The sequence below is a fragment of the Salmo salar genome, chromosome 28 (genome assembly GCF_965601325.2).
Source record: "Salmo salar chromosome 28, fSalSal1, whole genome shotgun sequence".
Taxonomy (NCBI): domain Eukaryota; kingdom Metazoa; phylum Chordata; class Actinopteri; order Salmoniformes; family Salmonidae; genus Salmo; species Salmo salar.
Window position 1 is genome coordinate 35,225,920 of NC_138318.1, and position 17,998 is coordinate 35,243,917.

The 17,998-nt window shown below is 42.2% G+C and overlaps 2 protein-coding genes across 4 annotated transcripts in view; one reads left to right on the plus strand and one right to left on the minus strand.

The window, feature by feature from the left end:
- On the plus strand, positions 1-11,264 carry LOC106589886 (proton channel OTOP3). Of its 2 annotated transcripts, none has more exons than XM_014180299.3 (8): positions 1-607; positions 795-942; positions 8,347-8,483; positions 8,694-8,752; positions 9,078-9,217; positions 9,423-10,114; positions 10,394-10,573; positions 10,785-11,264. In XM_014180299.3, exons 1-8 carry the CDS (start codon positions 257-259, stop codon positions 10,953-10,955), a joined length of 1,878 nt encoding a protein of 625 aa, XP_014035774.3. In that variant the 5' UTR covers positions 1-256; the 3' UTR covers positions 10,956-11,264. The 2 variants fall into 2 exon arrangements, with proteins under 2 accessions (XP_014035774.3, XP_014035775.3); XM_014180300.3 differs by having other exon boundaries at positions 2-607; positions 9,426-10,114.
- Positions 11,260-17,998, minus strand: part of LOC106589885 (protein HID1) — a 24,408-nt gene continuing 17,669 nt past the window's right edge. For both annotated transcript variants that reach the window (XM_045710133.2, XM_045710132.2), the window contains exons 14-20: positions 17,735-17,826; positions 16,702-16,846; positions 16,201-16,388; positions 15,932-16,024; positions 14,565-14,656; positions 14,032-14,190; positions 11,260-12,996 (exon numbers count right to left, since the gene is read on the minus strand). In XM_045710133.2, coding sequence (XP_045566089.2) covers positions 12,933-12,996; positions 14,032-14,190; positions 14,565-14,656; positions 15,932-16,024; positions 16,201-16,388; positions 16,702-16,846; positions 17,735-17,826 — 833 coding nt within the window. In that variant the 3' untranslated portion in view covers positions 11,260-12,932. The remainder of the gene's footprint in view (positions 12,997-14,031; positions 14,191-14,564; positions 14,657-15,931; positions 16,025-16,200; positions 16,389-16,701; positions 16,847-17,734; positions 17,827-17,998) is intronic.

The following is a 17,998-nucleotide window of genomic DNA, read 5'->3' on the forward strand; positions in this document are numbered from 1 at the left end:
CCTGCATTTAATACATGCTCTTACTGGGTAGGTCCAGCTTCCTAATGCTCATTAGATTTGAATTATGAGGGAGAGGGAAAGAACAAGAGAGACTGCTGGATACGTAATGGATTAAAGAAAGATACAAGGAGAGAGGGAGAGAGAGAGATTGAGAGAGAGACCGACAGAGCAAAATAGAAAGAGAGAGGTTGAAAAAGGAGCTGCAGAGTGGATATAGTGAAAGTAAAAGGAGTCAGACTAATTAAAGTCAGTAAGTATGGATTCAGAGCATGGTACCACAGCGACAGCTGACACCATGGTCCCCGGACGTCAGTGCCAGGAGTCTGGTACCACTGCGACAGCCGACAACATAGACCCTGGAAGTCAGTGCCAGGAGTCTGCTACCACAGCAACAGCCGACACCATGGTCCCTGAAAGTCAGTGCAAGGCTGAGGAGGAGGAGAAGGAGGAGGAGGAAGAGGAGGGATCCGGAAACCATGCGCACCCAGACACAGACCCAGTCCTGGTGTGGGCCCCCAGTGGGAGACGGCTGCTCTCCGGGCTCCTGGGCCTCAACGTTGTCCTCCTAGGGGCAGCTCTGGTAGCTGGCCAGGCCTTCAACCCTCAGGTTCAAAATATATGAAACAAGGCCAGCACTCACTTGGGATAAAATGTGCAATTAAGCTTTGTTTTAATTCTCTCTAATGAACTCATAGCAACATGTCCTAATAGTCTGTGCACTGGCATACTGTATGTTCCAGCTTAAGCATTCCTCTTTGCATGTGTGGTCCCTTAACTGAGACTTCAACCCTCAGGGCCTCAGGCACCAGGAGCCCCAGATCTTCATGTTGCTGCTGATGTGTCTCAGCCTGGCCTGGATGCTGTGGTACCTACTCTGGGCCAGGAGGAAACCTGGGATTAGCCCACATAAAGACCACCATGCTGGGGGAATCACCGTCACAGGTAGGCCATTTTGGATTATTATTTAGACTATAAATTGTACCTTCTTGTATTATACTTATGACAAAATGTTTACTCTGTTTTACTGAGCCATTTTAATTTATGTTCGTATTGTCTTTTATCATTTCTAATTGTTGCTGCCTTGTCAAGAAGAAACCTACAAGAAAGTATTTCATTGGACGGTGTATACCAAGTGTATCCTGTACATACAACTCATAAACCTTGAAACTCGAAACTTGGAGTTATATTTACGGTACTTATTGTTACTTTAGGGTTTGAATAGACAGATGGAAACACATGTCATGGATTATGCCTTATGTAGTATTTATTGGGAAACTGGGAAAAATTGTAGCTATATACTGCAGGGGTGCAACTTTACCTGGGGACGGAGGGTGTGCTTTAGGGCCATGCGTACGCTTCCAAGCTGTCAGGTAGGTTTGGAGTGTTTATCCGACCAGATAAAAAAATATATAGATATAATTCAAGTTATATGAGATCATATCCAGACCGGAACTATTATTTTAGCAGGTGACTAAAATTATACATTTATAAATTATACATTTCAATTATACATATAAATAATACATACAAATTATACATTTGTAAATTATACATTTAAATTATACATTTTTAAATTATACATTTATAAATTATACATATAAATTATACATTTATAAATTATACATTTATAAATTATACATTTTTAAATTATACATTTTTAAATTATACATATAAATTATACATTTATAAATTATACATATAAATTATACATTTATAAATTGTACATTTAAATTATACATTTATGAATTATACATTTATAAATTATACATTTAAACTATACATTCAATAACGTTGACAGATGTAGTATATAAAAAAAGGCCATTTTAGGAAGCCTATAAAGAGGCTGAAAAAACCTCCACAAATGATTTACAGGACACTTGGAGGATATTATTCCTAACTACAAAAGACGATTCCTTTTTTCTCAAAGTAAGAAAAGCTTTTTAAGAATTGACTACATTTGTATTTCCCAAAATGCACTCAAAAATTTACTGAATTAAAAAAATGAATGATATAGTGATATCGGATCATTCTCCGGTATCAGGTTTAATTACACCAATAGAAAATACACTTAAGTGGCAAAATTTGGAGAATGAAAAGAACTCATCTTCTGGATCCGAAATGTATTAAATACATAAACAAAAAATGTAAAAACCTTTACCATTACAAATTTAGACGTAGAGGACAGAGAAAAGCCGACTCCCAGTATAATTTGTGATGCCTTTAAGGCATATGTTAGGGGCATGATAATCTCATACTTGGCAAAAATGTAATCTGATTTAGAAATTAAAATGAAAGAAAAAGACTAGGAAATCCCTATCTTAGAAAAAGCCCATCTATCACGTCCTGACCAGCAGGTGGAGGAGTAGGTGTATACGTTTTGGTCAGGGCGTGGCAGAAGGAGTTGTGTTTTGTATGTTCTGTCTAGGTTGGGTTGTTCTATGTATAGTTAATTGGGGTGGACTTCCAATTGAAGGCAGGTGTGTGGTGTTGCCTTTGATTGGGAGTCCTATATTAGTTGGGTGTGTTTGTCTGTGTGTTTGCGGGGAATTGTTTGTGAGCACTGCATTTATTGAGCCTGCTACACTGTCTAGTCGTGAGTACTGTTTATTGTTTTGTTTTTTGTTCTGTGGATGCTTTACGTATTTTCATTAAAAGAATGAGTATCTACATTCCCGCTGCATGTTGGTCCTCCCTTCAACACCACGACGAAATTTGTGACACCATCAAAAAAATAAAGAATAAAATAAAGAATGTATGAATAAAATAAAATGTATGTCTTTCTCTTGAAGAGAGCAAACTACTTAACGGTAAATAAACCTGGTAAATATCTCACAGCTGTCACAAAACGAATACACACTAAACCAGTTCTAATTTTCAAAAATAAAGATAGAAAAGTGGTAATTAGAAACAACAACGCGATTAATTACCATTTTAAAAAGCTTCTGTGAAAATATATATCAATCAGAATTAAACAACAATTGGAAGGAACCTATAGCCTTCTTAGACTCAACAACTCTGAAGCAACTATCAGCAGACATAAAATAGTCTCTAAAAACAGAGATCCCCCAAGAATAAACATTAGATCCTGTTAAAACATTCACATGGAGAAAAGCACCAGGAATGGATGGCTTTCCCATAAAATACACACCTCACTCAACTCAGTATTTCCTAGTTCCATGTATCAAACGGTTATTTCAGTTATATTAAAACCAGGAAAATCTGCAAGGTCCCCTGCTGAATATAGACCCATACATTTAATAAATTGTGACATTAAATAATAACAAAGCTTATAAGCAATAGAATGGAAAAAGTCTTACCAGACTTGATACATATCAATCAAACAGGATTTATTACAAATAGACACTTACAAACAAATATAAGAACGAGTTTCAGTTTAATACAATACGCAAAAAAATAAGATATACTGTAGATTTATCAATAATGGCTGTTGATGCCGAAAAAGGCTTTTGACTCTCTTGAATAGCATTTTCTATTCAAAACTTTGGAAGCTTTCAACTTTCCAGCTGAAATAATACATCATATAAAAATGTTGTATGAATGTCCTAAAGCAAAAATATACACAAATAATACATTATCTGATGAAATTGCTTGGGAAAGGTGCACAAGACAGGGATGTCCCCTTTCCCCTCCTGTTTGCGCAGGCAGTTGAACCGCTTGCAGAAAGAATTAAACAGGACCCACAACGTAACAGCCATCAGTATTGGTAAACATGAATTTAAACTACACATATTTGCAGATGATATCCTGAATTTCCTGACCAATATTGAAAACTCAATGCCCCCTTTGCTAAAAATATTTTCAGAATATAAAAAAAAATCTCAGGATATAAAATTTACGTGGAAATAATAAACCAAATAATGGCAATAGGGAAAAAAAATGTGTTTTACTAATTATCTACTGCAATCCTTTAAGTCGATCACAGAAAATATTCCATGCTTAGGATGCTTAATAAGTGACAACAAACAGCAAATATATAAAGATATCTTTATTCTATTACTCAACAATATGAAAGCAGATCTAATTACATTTTATAATCTACCTCATAAATCTTACAGGTAGAATAAAACTCTTTAGAATGGCATGGCTGCCAAAGTTTTTGTATTTATTTTCGGGAAAATACCAATTACCCCACTGAAGAATATATTCAGTCATATCAAACTTTAAAAATTAAATTAAAATGCATATATTAAAAAGGAAAGTTTTACATCAACCTACTGTAAATCTGAGGTTGGTTTTAACCTTCCAGACTTGGAATTGTATCAACTTGCCACCCAGGACTTTTACTTGCCAGATATAGTTAAATACACTAAAGAGGAACAATGGGTACATACATTGCTTTCGGGAAAGTATTCATACCCCTTGACTTTTTCCACATTTTGTTACGTTACAGCATTATTTTTAAATTGATCAAATAATTTTTTTTCCTCACCAATCTACACACAATACCCCATAATGACAAAGTGAAAACAGGTTTTTAGACATTTTTGCAAATATATTCAAAATAAAAACAGAAATACCTTATTTACATAAGTATTCAGACCCTTTGCTATGAGACTCAGAGACATTGAGCTCAGGTGCATTGAGCTCAGGCTGTTTCCATTGATCATCCTTGAGATGTTTCTACAACTTGAATGGAGTCCACCTGTGGTAAATTCAATTGATTGGACATGATTTGGAAAGGCACACACCTGTCTATATAAGGTCCCACAGTTGACAGTGCATGTCAATGCAAAAACCAAGCAATGAGGTCAAAGAAATTATCCGTAGAGCTCCAAGACAGGATTGTGTCGAGGCACAGATCTGGGGAAGGGTAACAAAACATTTCTGAAGCATTGAAGGTCCCCAAGAACAGAGGCCTCCATCATTCTTAAATGGAGGAAGTTTGGAACCACCAAGACTCTTCCTAGAGCTGGCCGCCAAGGCCAAACTGAGCAATCGAGGGAGAAGGGCGTTGGTCAGGGAGGTAACCAAGAACCCGATGTTCACTCTGAAAGAGCTCCAGAGTTCCTCTGTGGAGATGGGAGAACCTTCATAGGACAACCATCTCTGCGGCACTCCACCAATCAGGCCTTTATGGAAGAGTGGCCAGACGAAAAACACTCCTCAGTAAATGGCACATGAAGACCTGTGGGGATGTTTTTCAGTGTCAGGGACTGGGAGATAAGTTTGGATCGAAGGAAAGATTAACGGAGCAACATACAGAGAGATCCTTGATGAAAACCTGCCCCAGAGTCCTCAGGACCTCAGACTGGGGTGAAGGTTAAAAAACAAAATGGAAGAAAATGAAACGTATTCTACAAGAAACAATATCACTCCCTAAAAACACAACCTTATGGAACAATCCTTGGTTAACTTTTCAGAAATCCCCTATAAATTTATCCACATGGAAAACTAAAGACATAGAAACTATAAATTACTTGGTAACAGGAAATAAATGTGTTTCCATTACATAATTAACAAGTAAATTGGATTGACCAATGTAGATAGTTTCAAATACATGCAACTTAAAAGTTACATATCATGAAATGTTGATTTGAAATCTTTTGGACATTAGAGCAACTTTGAGGGAATGATGTAGAAAATTATGTTCATATGATAGGTAAGATATACAACACCTTGCAGAGAGCCTATCCAACTGACAATCTCTTAGAAAATAATATAAACTATTGGAACCAAGACTTAAAAAGAACTGATGTTGGCACAAGATGGAGTGAAAGTTGGAGCATAACTAACGAAATCACAGTTAACAAAAATGTATGCTTAATCCAGTACAAACTAATGTATAGAATTGATTATACAAGAGACACATTTCACAAATTCTACAGCACAATGGCAGAGTCAAAACGAATAATGACTCACTAATCCATGCTTCCTGGGAATGGTAGAAAGTCCGGAAGTTCTGGGCGGAGCTAGAAAATTGGCTGTGAGAAGTATTATACTGTGAACTTACTTTTAATCCATCTGTCTGCATATTTCAAGACATGGTGTATGGGGTATAGTGAGATGCCCAATGGGTTGGATGATTCTCTTCTCATCTTGAAAAAACGTATACTGAAAACATGGAAATCAATCAATCCGCCATTATTAACACAATGGAAAAATCTAATGATTTCGTATTTAAATAATGAAAAAGCTTGGGCTACAAAGAGAAATAAAATGGTGCAGTTTCAGGCCATGTGTGTCACGGATCCCTGAGGAACTTTCATTACACACACCTGGCCCCGATACCCAGTGATTAGTAATTTGTATAAGTGTGCCCTTGGTTTACCATTGTCCTGTTGATTATTGTTACAATGTCCATTGGTGAGTGTGAGTACCTGTGCTGTGTGTTTTGACTTTCGTGCCATTGTGGATTGAGCAGACGATTACGGGTCTCATCCCATGTGTTAATGATTGTGCGCTCGTGTTATTTATTCAAGGTACTCCTCGCTCTTTTGTTTGGGTTTCAACCCTGTGCCTTTACTCAGCACGCTGTCATTTGGGTAAAATAAATTAAAAAGAATTACGCATTCCTACGCCTGTCTCCCGACCCATTTATACCAACTTGACAGAATAATCGACCATTAAGAGAGACAGTGGGCATGGCCCATCTGACGACGCTGCGACTGGTCTGTCCGGCGCCTCCGCAACTTCGGCAGCTGCATGTCAGGGATTTCTTCGTCTTCTGACGATAATGCGAAATCGTCATCTGAGAATGTAGACCAATACGCAGCAGGTATGTGTATGCTCATCTTGCTTTTTAATAAATACAAAATGAACACCAAAATAACAAAGAACTAGAACGAACGAACAACAAACAGTCTGGCAAGGCACAAGGCTCAACACAGAATAATCACCCACAAATAACAAACACAAACACACCCTCATATATGGGACTCTCAATCAAAGGCAGATAGACAACACCTGCCTTCAACTGAGAGTCCCAACCCCAATTAACCAAACATAGAAACAGACATACTAGACAAAATCATAGAATACCTGAAAACCAAACAGTGCCCAAAAACCCCGGAATACTTAAACCAAATGCCCTTTCAACAAAACACACCACCCCGAACCACATAAAACGAATACCCTCTGCCACGTCCTGACCAAACTACAATACCAATTAACCTTATACTGGTCAGGACGTGACACTGCAACTGGGCCGTCCGACGTCGCCACGACGGGTCCGTCCGAAGATGCAACTTCAGCAGCTGCAACTGGGCTGTCCAACGCCGCCACAACCGGTCCATCCAACGCCACTGCTACTGGTCCGTCCGCTGCAGCAACGGCTACTGGCCCGTCCGACGGCAACGCAACTTCAGCAGCTGCATCGGGTCCTGATCGACCCGCACTGCGTACCTGTGATCATCCTCGAGGCCGGTGTCGTGGGGGGGGGGGGTACTGTCACGGATTGCTCCGGAACTTTCATTACACACACCTGGCCCCGATTACCAGTGATTAGTAATTTGTATAAGTGTGCCCTTGGTTTACCATTGTCCTGTTGATTATTGTTACAATGTCCATTGGTGAGTGTGAGTACCTGTGCTGTGTGTTTTGGCTTTCGTGCCATTGTGGATTGAGCAGACGATTACAGGTCTCATCCCGTGTGTTACTCATTGTGTCCTTGTGTATTTATTCAAGGTACTCCTCGCTCTTTTGTTTGGGTTTCAACCCTGTGTTTTGTATCATGTTTGGTCTTCATCCCTGTGCCTTTACTCAGCACAATGTAATTTGGGTAACATTTTAAAAAACTATTACACATTCCTGCACCTATCTCTCGACCCATTTATACCAACGTGATAATGTGGCGGAGAGTGATGGGGGTGTGTGCTAATGGGCCTGGGCAGGTGTGATGTAGTTGTTTGAATGTGTATGCTTTGTATTGTTTATAAAATATATATTTTTTTAAAACATCTGTTATATATATTGTCTGTCATCCCAGAATAAAAGACTTGCATGAGCTCCAGTAGCATCATATCCATCCCTGCTGATTGGTTGCCTTGGTTAGGATTCAGAACCAGAATGTTACACCTGCACTAATTTCCATCATCCGTCCCCAAATGCTTTATAGTGATTGAATGCAGGTTGGGTCGTTGTAATTCAATAGGGACAATCAATTCAATGAGGGTGGCTTCTATATCGTGACAGTTTGTAGTTAGTCATTCTATCAGATATCTATGCGTTATTTTAAATGTTTTATTGAAAGACATCTCAAATGGCACCCTGTTCCCATAGGGCTCTCGTCAAAAGGAGTGCCCTACATAAGGAATAGGATAGCATGTGGGACGCAACCTAAACTAAAACTTCTGTTTCTGGTTGACCCCTGACTCCCTGCCATGTCAGTGGTCCTGATGCTGTTTGCCGCCTTCAGTCTCCTGATGCATCTCTTCAAGATGGGTTACTATGTCATGATGAAGGAGTGTAAGCCGGTTGCTAAAGTCCTTGCCCCCTTCATCGAGGCTCCCTTTCTTGGCCTACAGGTAGTCATCAATCATTGGCTTTTGTTTGGAGTCAATTTCATTTTCCAAAATGTTTAAAATATTTTCAATGCATTTTAATTTGATTGAACCCTTATTTAAAGCAGATCATATCTCTTTGGTAATAGAGAACTGTATTGAACCTATATTCTAAACTGATATTGACTTGGACAATGTCATTTCCTTAACATTTGAATGAATGTTTTTTTGTAGACCTATTTGCTCTGGGCTCACTCCAAAGACTGTATTCACAAGCACAAGATCATTACCAGGTGCATGCCTCTCAATTTCATTTACAAAAACATTTACCATCATCTTGTTGTTATTGGAGAGATCTATGGTATTTGCATTGACTAAAGGAATCAATAGGTACCTATACATTACCAAGCAAACAGGTAATAATGGGATTGCTGGCGTTTGTGAACGCTTCAACCCCTTTGTTGCTTATTGTGTGATTTTATGTGTTTATTTGTAGCTTATTGTTATGCAATTTTCTGTCTTTATTTCAGAGTGAATCATCCATACATCTCATTTCATATTGTTATGTAATACATTTGAACTGTGATGTGAGTGTGTGTGTTTATGCTCCCACGCCAGGTCTGGGCTGATGGTTACTCTGAGCGCAGATCTGTTGCTGTGGCTGAACGCGGTGACAGAAGACACCGTTCATCTGGAGATAGAGATGGAGAAGGAGGACGGCCGCGCCACGTATGGCAGCGCAGATAGCTCTGACTCGGGTATATACCGTAGTAAATCCTTACGTAACTAAAACGCATTTCTGTACTGTTTTATTACAAAGAAAGTAGGTACACTGTGCTTGCCCACTAGTCAGACAATTTGGAGGACCTATAACTGAATTATAAAGATGTTGTTAATATCTAATGATATTACTACTGTATACTATGAAGGAATTATTCATCAACCTGTCTGATTTCCTTTCAGCAGGGCTGAGAAATGCAACGTTATGCCAGTGCAGTGCAGACACAGTGTGCCTGTTCTTCAGGAAGGGTTATGAAGTCCTGTATCCCTTCAACATGGAGTACTACCTGATGGCAGGCTGCATGCTTTATGTGATGTGGAAGAACGTGGGCAGGCGTATGAGCCCTGGGTCAATACCCCACCATGCCCAGAAGATTACCCTACGCATCGTCCACGAAGGTGGGATCATATTTGGGCCGTTGTTCGGGGGTCTGGTCCTTATAGCTGGGGTGGTTGTGTTCATCCTGTATCAAGTTTGGGTGAACCGAGGCCAGCACCGGCCCACTGCGTTTTTGATATTCTACGGCTACCATCTAGCTGTGATGCCCATCATGTCCCTCTGCTCCCTGGCTGGCGTGTTGGTCCATAAGCTGGAGAAGAGGGCGGATGAGAGGGGACATAACCCCACGCGTAGCCTGGATGTGGCCCTCCTGGTTGGGGCAGCCCTGGGCCAGCTTGCCCTGTCCTATTTCTCTCTGGTGGCTGCTCTGGCTGTGGGGCCTAGCGGACCACTGGGAAGCCTGGATCTTTCCTACTCCCTCCTAAGCCTGTTGGAGCTCCTGCTGCAGAATGTCTTCATCATCAATGGCCTCCACCGACACCCCAACATGGCCCTCACCAAGGGGAAAGGAAAGGAGAGGATCAGCATTTTCATGGCAAGTCACTCTTCTTCTCCTTCTTCAATTTGATGGTTCAAGTAATGTTGACGACTCCAATTCACTCTGGCCAAGACTGATTTGCCTACTAAATTGCTTTATTTAAAATATAAAAGAGAACAAATATGTATTCATCCAGCCATCTTTACTTCAGAACTTTCTGTGCCCTGAGATAGCACCATACTCATACCATACTGTATCAATACAACCAGAAGTATAGTTACACTTTTATCTATAGTAATACATTGACAATGTGACCCCTCTCATGTGCCAAAGCAGAAGAGGAAGACCATGGAGAATACAAATGACAGGAATAAAGTAGGAGGAGCGATGTCTCTATTGGAGAAGGGAAAGGCAGTGACAGCACCACCTGGTTGCCAAGTCAAGGAAGGACAACAGACCTTGTACAAAAGAGTCACACAGGAGATCTGTGCCTTCCTCATTCTCTCCAATATCATGGTGAGTAACTCCAAGGCTATTACGTCTGTGATCTTGTAATATCATGTTACACAGTATTTACCTAGCCTGGTGGCAGATCTGTTGGTGCTTGCTTGCCAACTCCTATGCTTTGTCCTTGGAGCACATACAGATCTGGGATCAGGCTAGTATTCACACCCTATCCCTTTTCCAATATAATGTAATTTAATTTCTCTCTCCCCCTTCTCCTCAGCTGTGGATGATCCCAGCATTTGGAGCCCACCCCCAGTTTGAGAACGGCCTGGGGAAGCAGTTCTTTGGCTTCTCTGCCTGGTTTGTCCTGGTCAACCTGGTTCAGCCTCTGGGAGTCTTCTACAGGATGCACTCTGTGGGGGCCCTGATAGAGATCCTGGTCACTGGCTGAGCTCCTATCCTCTCCCCCACCCCCCTCCCCTGTTCTCTTCTCTGCCTGGTTTAACCTGGTTCAGCCTATGGGAGTCTTCAACAGGGGGGCCCTGATGGAGCTCATCACTGCCTGAGGGATAGGAACCACAACACTGACAAACTGCTCCCCTCTGGGACATAAGGCCACAATGAGCTCCGCCCACCTTTTCATATCCTTGGGTGAAATGTTGTGCCGACTGACTACTAGTGACTAGCTAAATATCACATTTCTGTAAAGATGAGACATGTAAACATTTCTCTGTTGACATTAAAAACATGTGTACTTTGATTCATAATACATTATTTATTACATGTGATCTGTTTCCGGTACTTTGAAAATATTGACATTATGAAATCAGACACAGAATACAACAGCATTTGCCTGCAGTTCAAAAGCCAATACATACATTCCAGAGATATCACTTCTTGTCTCAGTCAGTCAGTTCACGGAGGTCCAGGTCAGTCCCCAGGTCTCAGTCAGTCAGTTCAGAGGTCCCGGTCAGTCCCCAGGTCTCAGTCAGTCAGTTCACGGAGGTCCCGGTCAGTCCCCAGGTCTCAGTCAGTCAGTTCACGGAGGTCCCAGTCAGTCAGTTCACGGAGGTCCCGGTCAGTCCCCAGGTCTCAGTCAGTCAGTTCAGAGGTCCCGGTCAGTCCCCAGGTCTCAGTCAGTCAGTTCAGAGGTCCCGGTCAGTCCCCAGGTCTCAGTCAGTCAGTTCACGGAGGTCCCGGTCAGTCTCCAGGTCTCAGTCAGTCAGTTCACGGAGGTCCCGGTCAGTCCCCAGGTCTCTCTCTAGTCTGTCTCTATTTCACACTCTTCCAAAATGAAAAGGAGCTTTACTGTGATAAAAGGGATACCAAAAAATGAAACTTTCTGTAAAAACATTTCAAGAATAGAAACTAAAAATAAATCTTCATCTAAAACAAACATTTAAACAATCTTAAGTAACATATACACCATCGTTCAAAAGTTTGGGGTCACGTAGAAATGTCCTTGTTTTTGAAAGAAAAGCAATTTTTTTTGTCCATTTAAATAAGATCAGTTTGATCAGAAATTCAGTGAAGACATTGTTAATGTTGTAAATGACTATTAGCTTCTTTAATCAGTACAACCGTTTTCAGCTGTGCTAACAATTTTAAAAGGGTTTTCTAATGATCAGTTAGCCTTTTTAAAATGATAAACTTGGATTAGCTAACACAACGTGCCATTGGAACACAGGAGTGATGGTTGCTGTTAATGGGCCTCTGTACACCTACGTAGATATTCCATTAAAAAACAGCTGTTTCCAGCTACAATAGTCATTTACAACATTAACAATGTCTAAACTGTATTTCTGATCAATCTGATCTTTTAATGGACAAAAAATTATTTTATTTTTTTTCAAAAACAAGGACATTTCTAAGTGACCCCAAACCTTTGTACGGAAGTGTACATACAGTAGTGTATACATGTATTTGTTCGGCAAAAAAAAATAATACACATCAAGTTAATGAAGGAATATACCCTGGGAAAGCTGCCAATACATGACTAGAAGAGGGTTAATATGGCAGATCTTCTGGCAGTTGTAGTAGCAGACAGCTTGTAGGAAAAGTGGTTTAGTGACAGAGGTTTGTTACATGATGTTCTACGGGTTGGCACTTCGCAAGAAACAAAATAGAGAAAACAAACACTGTAAATTCCTGTTTTCTGGAACAGGTGTGTCTGGTGAAAATACTCATCCTCCTCTTCCACACTTCTGTTCAGGTTTGAAGATGGCAGTTGGTGAGAGAGCGAACGGTGGTTCCGAGGGCGAACCAGCCAGTCCAGAGAGACGTTGTCTGCTTCCCAAATGGCGTTCTACCCCCTATGTAGTGCACTACTTTTTACAGAGGCCCATAGGGCTCGTCAAAAGTAGTGCACTACGAACAGGATAGGGTGCCATTTGGGACGCAATCGTAGAGACCTGTTCACCAGCTCCACTTAGATCCTCTGAATCTCAAACAGTCTGACGTCAGTGTCATACCAGATCGGGGGATCCACATTACTACGGTAACAAGAGTCATTGTTAATAAAGATCAGATTTGATTTGAGTGACCATGACAACCACCACCTGTGCTTCATGGAATAAGTGACTCGGTCAGTTGGGGGCCAGGTTCCTAGACCTGGCTGGGGGCCTGTTCCAGAAAGCTGGATCAATAAGTTAGCCAGATGACTAAAATTGCTTGAAATAACTTCATTTTGAGAAATATGATGATAATGTATAACAACCAATACAACGGTAGCTTTCTTAAATTAACCAGCATATCAAGTTATATTTATCAAAATCAGCTGACCAATTTAATAATCCTGCTTTCAAGAATAACCCAGTCCTTTAATGTAATTACACCTAAATATATGTGTTAACTCAGTCTGAACTCTATAGAGGCTTGTCTTATTCATTCTGTATACGGATTAGGCATTTTCAGTGGTGTAAAGTTCTTAAGTAAAAATACTTGAAAGTACTACTTAAGTCCTTTTTTGGGGTATCTGTACTTAACTATTTATATTTTTGACTACTTTTACTTCACTACATTCCTAAAGAAAATAATGTACTTTCTACTCCATACATTTTCCCTGACACCCACAAATTGTGAATGCTTAGCAGGACAGGAAAATGGTCCAATTCACACACTTATCAAGAGAACACATGGTCATCCCTTCTGCCTCTGATCTGGAGGACTCACTAAACACAAATGCATTGTTTGTAAATTATGTCGGAGTGTTTTAAAACAGCCACCCTCATTTTTAAAACAAGAAAATGCTGCCGCCTGCTTTGCTTAATAGAAGGATTTTTTTAAAACTTTTGATACTTAAGTATATTTAGAACCAAATACTTTGGTTCTACTCAAGTAATATTTTACTGCGTGACTTTCACTTTTACTTGAGTAACTTTCTATTAAGGTATCTATACTTTTACTCAAGTATGCCAATTGGGTACTTTTTCCACCACTGGGTATTTTACTACTATTGACATTATCACCATCATTAACCATTGTAAATATCTTAATGTTTCCCTTTTCATTTGGCCCATGTTGCTTACCGTAGGTAGATTACTCCCCACATGTATGTGCGGAACCACATGGCGGTGCCCGCGTTGGCCTGGTACTTCCTGATTAAGATGGGGTGAGGCACAGGCAGCAGTCCCACCAGGGTCCCATGCTGCAGGAACTTCAGGATCTCTGACTCGTCAGTCAGACCCCTGGAGGAGATAAACATATCACTTAACTTACTATAGTACATTTAGTTTTACAGGGACAGTGCACATTAAATCAACATTACTGTAAAGGTGCCAGTTTTAGCCAGCCGGCTAATTTTCAACTGCAGTCCCTGTGCAGGTAATATCCATAAATATAGTCTCTCTCATCCATGCTAATCTAATTCTAGTGAAATCTATTGATCACTGTGTTCTGATCACTTCTGGGTTCCACAATCAAGAAAGATCACAATCCTATTGATACTGTCAGTCATAGACACATCTATTTCTAAGCTCTCAGTTTTCGGAACACTTAGGGTTCCACAACCAAAATCACGAAATATAACCTCTCCATTTCCCTTAGGATCCTCGTCTCTTACTTGTCTATGCAGATCTTCTCCACCTGAGGAACCAGAACTTGTAGCAGCCTCATGATAGTCTGAAGAGGAAGCTTACTCTTCCAGGAGAGGACCTAGTAGAGAACAGTACAGAGAAGGGAGAAGAGGTCACGACCTATCAGGAGGGAGGGATCTTACTAATGACGTACATAACACCACAGCTGTGAATGTACTGTATGATTGAGGGGGAGGGAGGGAGACATGGCTGGATGGAGGGAGGGAGACATGGCTGGAGGGACGGAGGGATGGAGACATGGCTGGAGCGACGGAGGGATGGAGACATGGCTGGAGCGACGGAGGGATGGACAATGAGGGAGACATGGCTGGATGGAGGGAGGGAGGGATGGAGACATGGCTGGATGGAGGGAGGGATGGATGGAGGAAGGGAGAGATGGCTAGATGGAGGGAGGGAGAGATGGCTAGATGGAGGGAGGGAGGGAGGGATGGATGGAGGAAGGGAGACATGGCTGGATAGAGGGAGGGAGGGATGGATGGAGGGAGACAAGGCTGGATGGAGGGAGGGAGGGATGGAGACATGGCTGGATGGAGGGAGGGATGGCTGGATGGAGGGAGACATGGCTGGATGGAGGGAGGGAGGGAGACATGGCTGGAGGGAGGGAGGGAGACATGGCTGGAGGGAGGGAGGGAGACATGGCTGGAGGGAGGGAGGGAGGGAGACATGGCTGGAGGGAGGGAGGGAGGGAGGGAGACATGGCTGGAGGGAGGGAGGGAGGGAGGGAGACATGGCTGGAGGGAGGGAGGGAGACATGGCTGGAGGGAGGGAGGGAGACATGGCTGGAGGGAGACATGGCTGGATGGGATGGCTGGAGGGAGACATGGCTGGATGGGATGGCTGGATGGAGACATGGCTGGATGGGATGGCTGGATGGAGACATGGCTGGATGGAGGGAGGGATGGAGACATGGCTGGATGGAGGGAGGGATGGAGACATGGCTGGATGGAGGGAGGGATGGAGACATGGCTGGATGGAGGGAGGGATGGAGACATGGCTGGATGGAGGGAGGGATGGAGACATGGCTGGATGGAGGGAGGGATGGAGACATGGCTGGATGGAGGGAGGGATGGAGACATGGCTGGATGGAGGGAGGGATGGAGACATGGCTGGATGGAGGGAGGGATGGAGACATGGCTGGATGGAGGGAGGGATGGAGACATGGCTGGATGGAGGGAGGGATGGAGACATGGCTGGATGGAGGGAGGGATGGAGACATGGCTGGATGGAGGGAGGGATGGAGACATGGCTGGATGGAGGGAGGGATGGAGACATGGCTGGATGGAGGGAGGGATGGAGACATGGCTGGATGGAGGGAGGGATGGAGGGCTCTTACCCAGTCTGGAGTGGGGTTCCAGTACATAGCTGATGATGATGATACACTGGACAAATGACTTCTGGCCAGCTCTGACTCTGGTTGAAAGGCCTCCTTGATAGGAAGAGGAGGAACCATTATAATCACTAGGCTCAATCTTAATGTCACTGAGCAGTAACATACCTCTCACAAGTTATTTTGTCCTGTATATAACTTCACTCTAAATGATTCCCACAAGACTTGCTTTCCAGTGAGCTGCGTTCATATGTCTCCACATTCAGAGCTCTTACCTCGTTATCTCTCCCCGAGTTGGACTCTGTGTCGCTGGCTCCAGCTATACCACTGGTGTCAGCGGCAGAGGACTGCGGAGAGTGGGTGTGTTGGGGAGAGTGGGCGTTTTGGTCAGTGGTCATGTGCTGGAGACAGACCATGGTGCCATCCTCAGAGACCTGAGCCTTCTCTGTCAGCTTGTCAATAGCTACAGGGACCAAACAACAAGAAAGACCCTTAGAAACCATTGAACCATTCCCAAACAATGAAACAAAACAAATGATTTTTTTACGACTTAAAATAAACCAATTGCTGTTTTTTTATAAAAGGGGTGAGAGAATTGCAGAAGTTATGTGACGAAACAGAGTAGTAGGATATAAGTTAGTGATAGCTGAGTGGAAACCCGGCAAGCCCAGTTAATAGAATTGAATAGAATTAAATATAAAATCTTAACATACCATAGGGAAATGTGCTTTGCAAAATACAGGCATGCATGGAGAGCTCCAGAAGAGAAGGGGTACCTGGTATGGCCACGAGACTGGCTTTGAGTGTCCCTGGCTCAGCTGGGATGGCCGGTCGGGACCCCTCCATGGAGATGGTCTCCTGGGAGTTGATTCGGGAGATAACGGCTGTGGTAGTCTTCTTCCTCTTCTTCATCTGCAGGGCCTTGTTAGAAGAATGGAAAATAAAATTATTCAGCAAAGCAACTGAACCAAGTGATTACTGACCCACTTTACATGTTTTATGTGATCAACTGTTTTGTCAAGTCAGATTTATTTAAAGTACATTTCACATGGATCACTCACAACATCAACCTTTTTTCTTAAACTACGGAGGAAATATTGACCGTTGCCTTAAAGACTCCTTTGACTGTTTTATGCAAGAGGATAGAGTTCTACGTTAGTGTGGCAACTGCACTGCCCGCAACCGCAGGGCTCTCCAGAGGGCGGTCTGCATAACGCATCACCGTGGGCAAACTACCTGCCGTCCAGGAGACATACAGCACCCGATGTCACAGGAAGGCCAAAAAGATTATCAAGCACGACAACCACCCGAGCCACTGCCTGTTCACACAGCGCTATCATCCAGAAGGCAAGGTCAGTACAAGTGCATCAAAGCTGGGACCGAGAGACTGAAGAACAGCTTCTATCTCAAGGCCATCAGACTGTTAAACAGCCATCACTAACACAGAGAGGCTGCTGTCTACATACAGACTTGAAATCACTGACCACTTTAATAAAAATGGAACACTAGTCCCTTTAATAATGTTTACACATCTTGCATTACCCATATCATATGTATATACTGTATTTTATACTATATCTTAGTCTATGCCGCTCTGACATTGCTCATCCATATATGTATATATTCTTAATTCCATTATTTTACTTAGATTTGTGTGTATATGTTGTGAAATTGTTAGATATTACTGCACTGTTGGAGCTAGAAACAACAAGCATTTCGCTACACCCGCAATAACATCTGCTAAACACGTTTATGTCACCAATAAAATGTGATTGGATTTGATTTAGAAAGCACATTGTCTCTCTCTACCTTGTGGATGGTGGCTGGGTCAGAGGACAGATTGGCCAGCTGGTGGAAGATGTTGCGCTTACGGATAATGGCGTACACCAGGTTACAGTTACCTGCGAGGAGAAGAACAGTTACTGGGCAGCTTTATCATGTCAACGTTTAAAGACACACTCCAGAAAGAAGTAGGGAAAAGGAGCTTTTAAATAGTGTCAGTCTGGCAGGTTATGTTCTGGTCATTTCACGGCAATCATGTTGATGCAATCCCATTGTCCACCAAGAGATGGC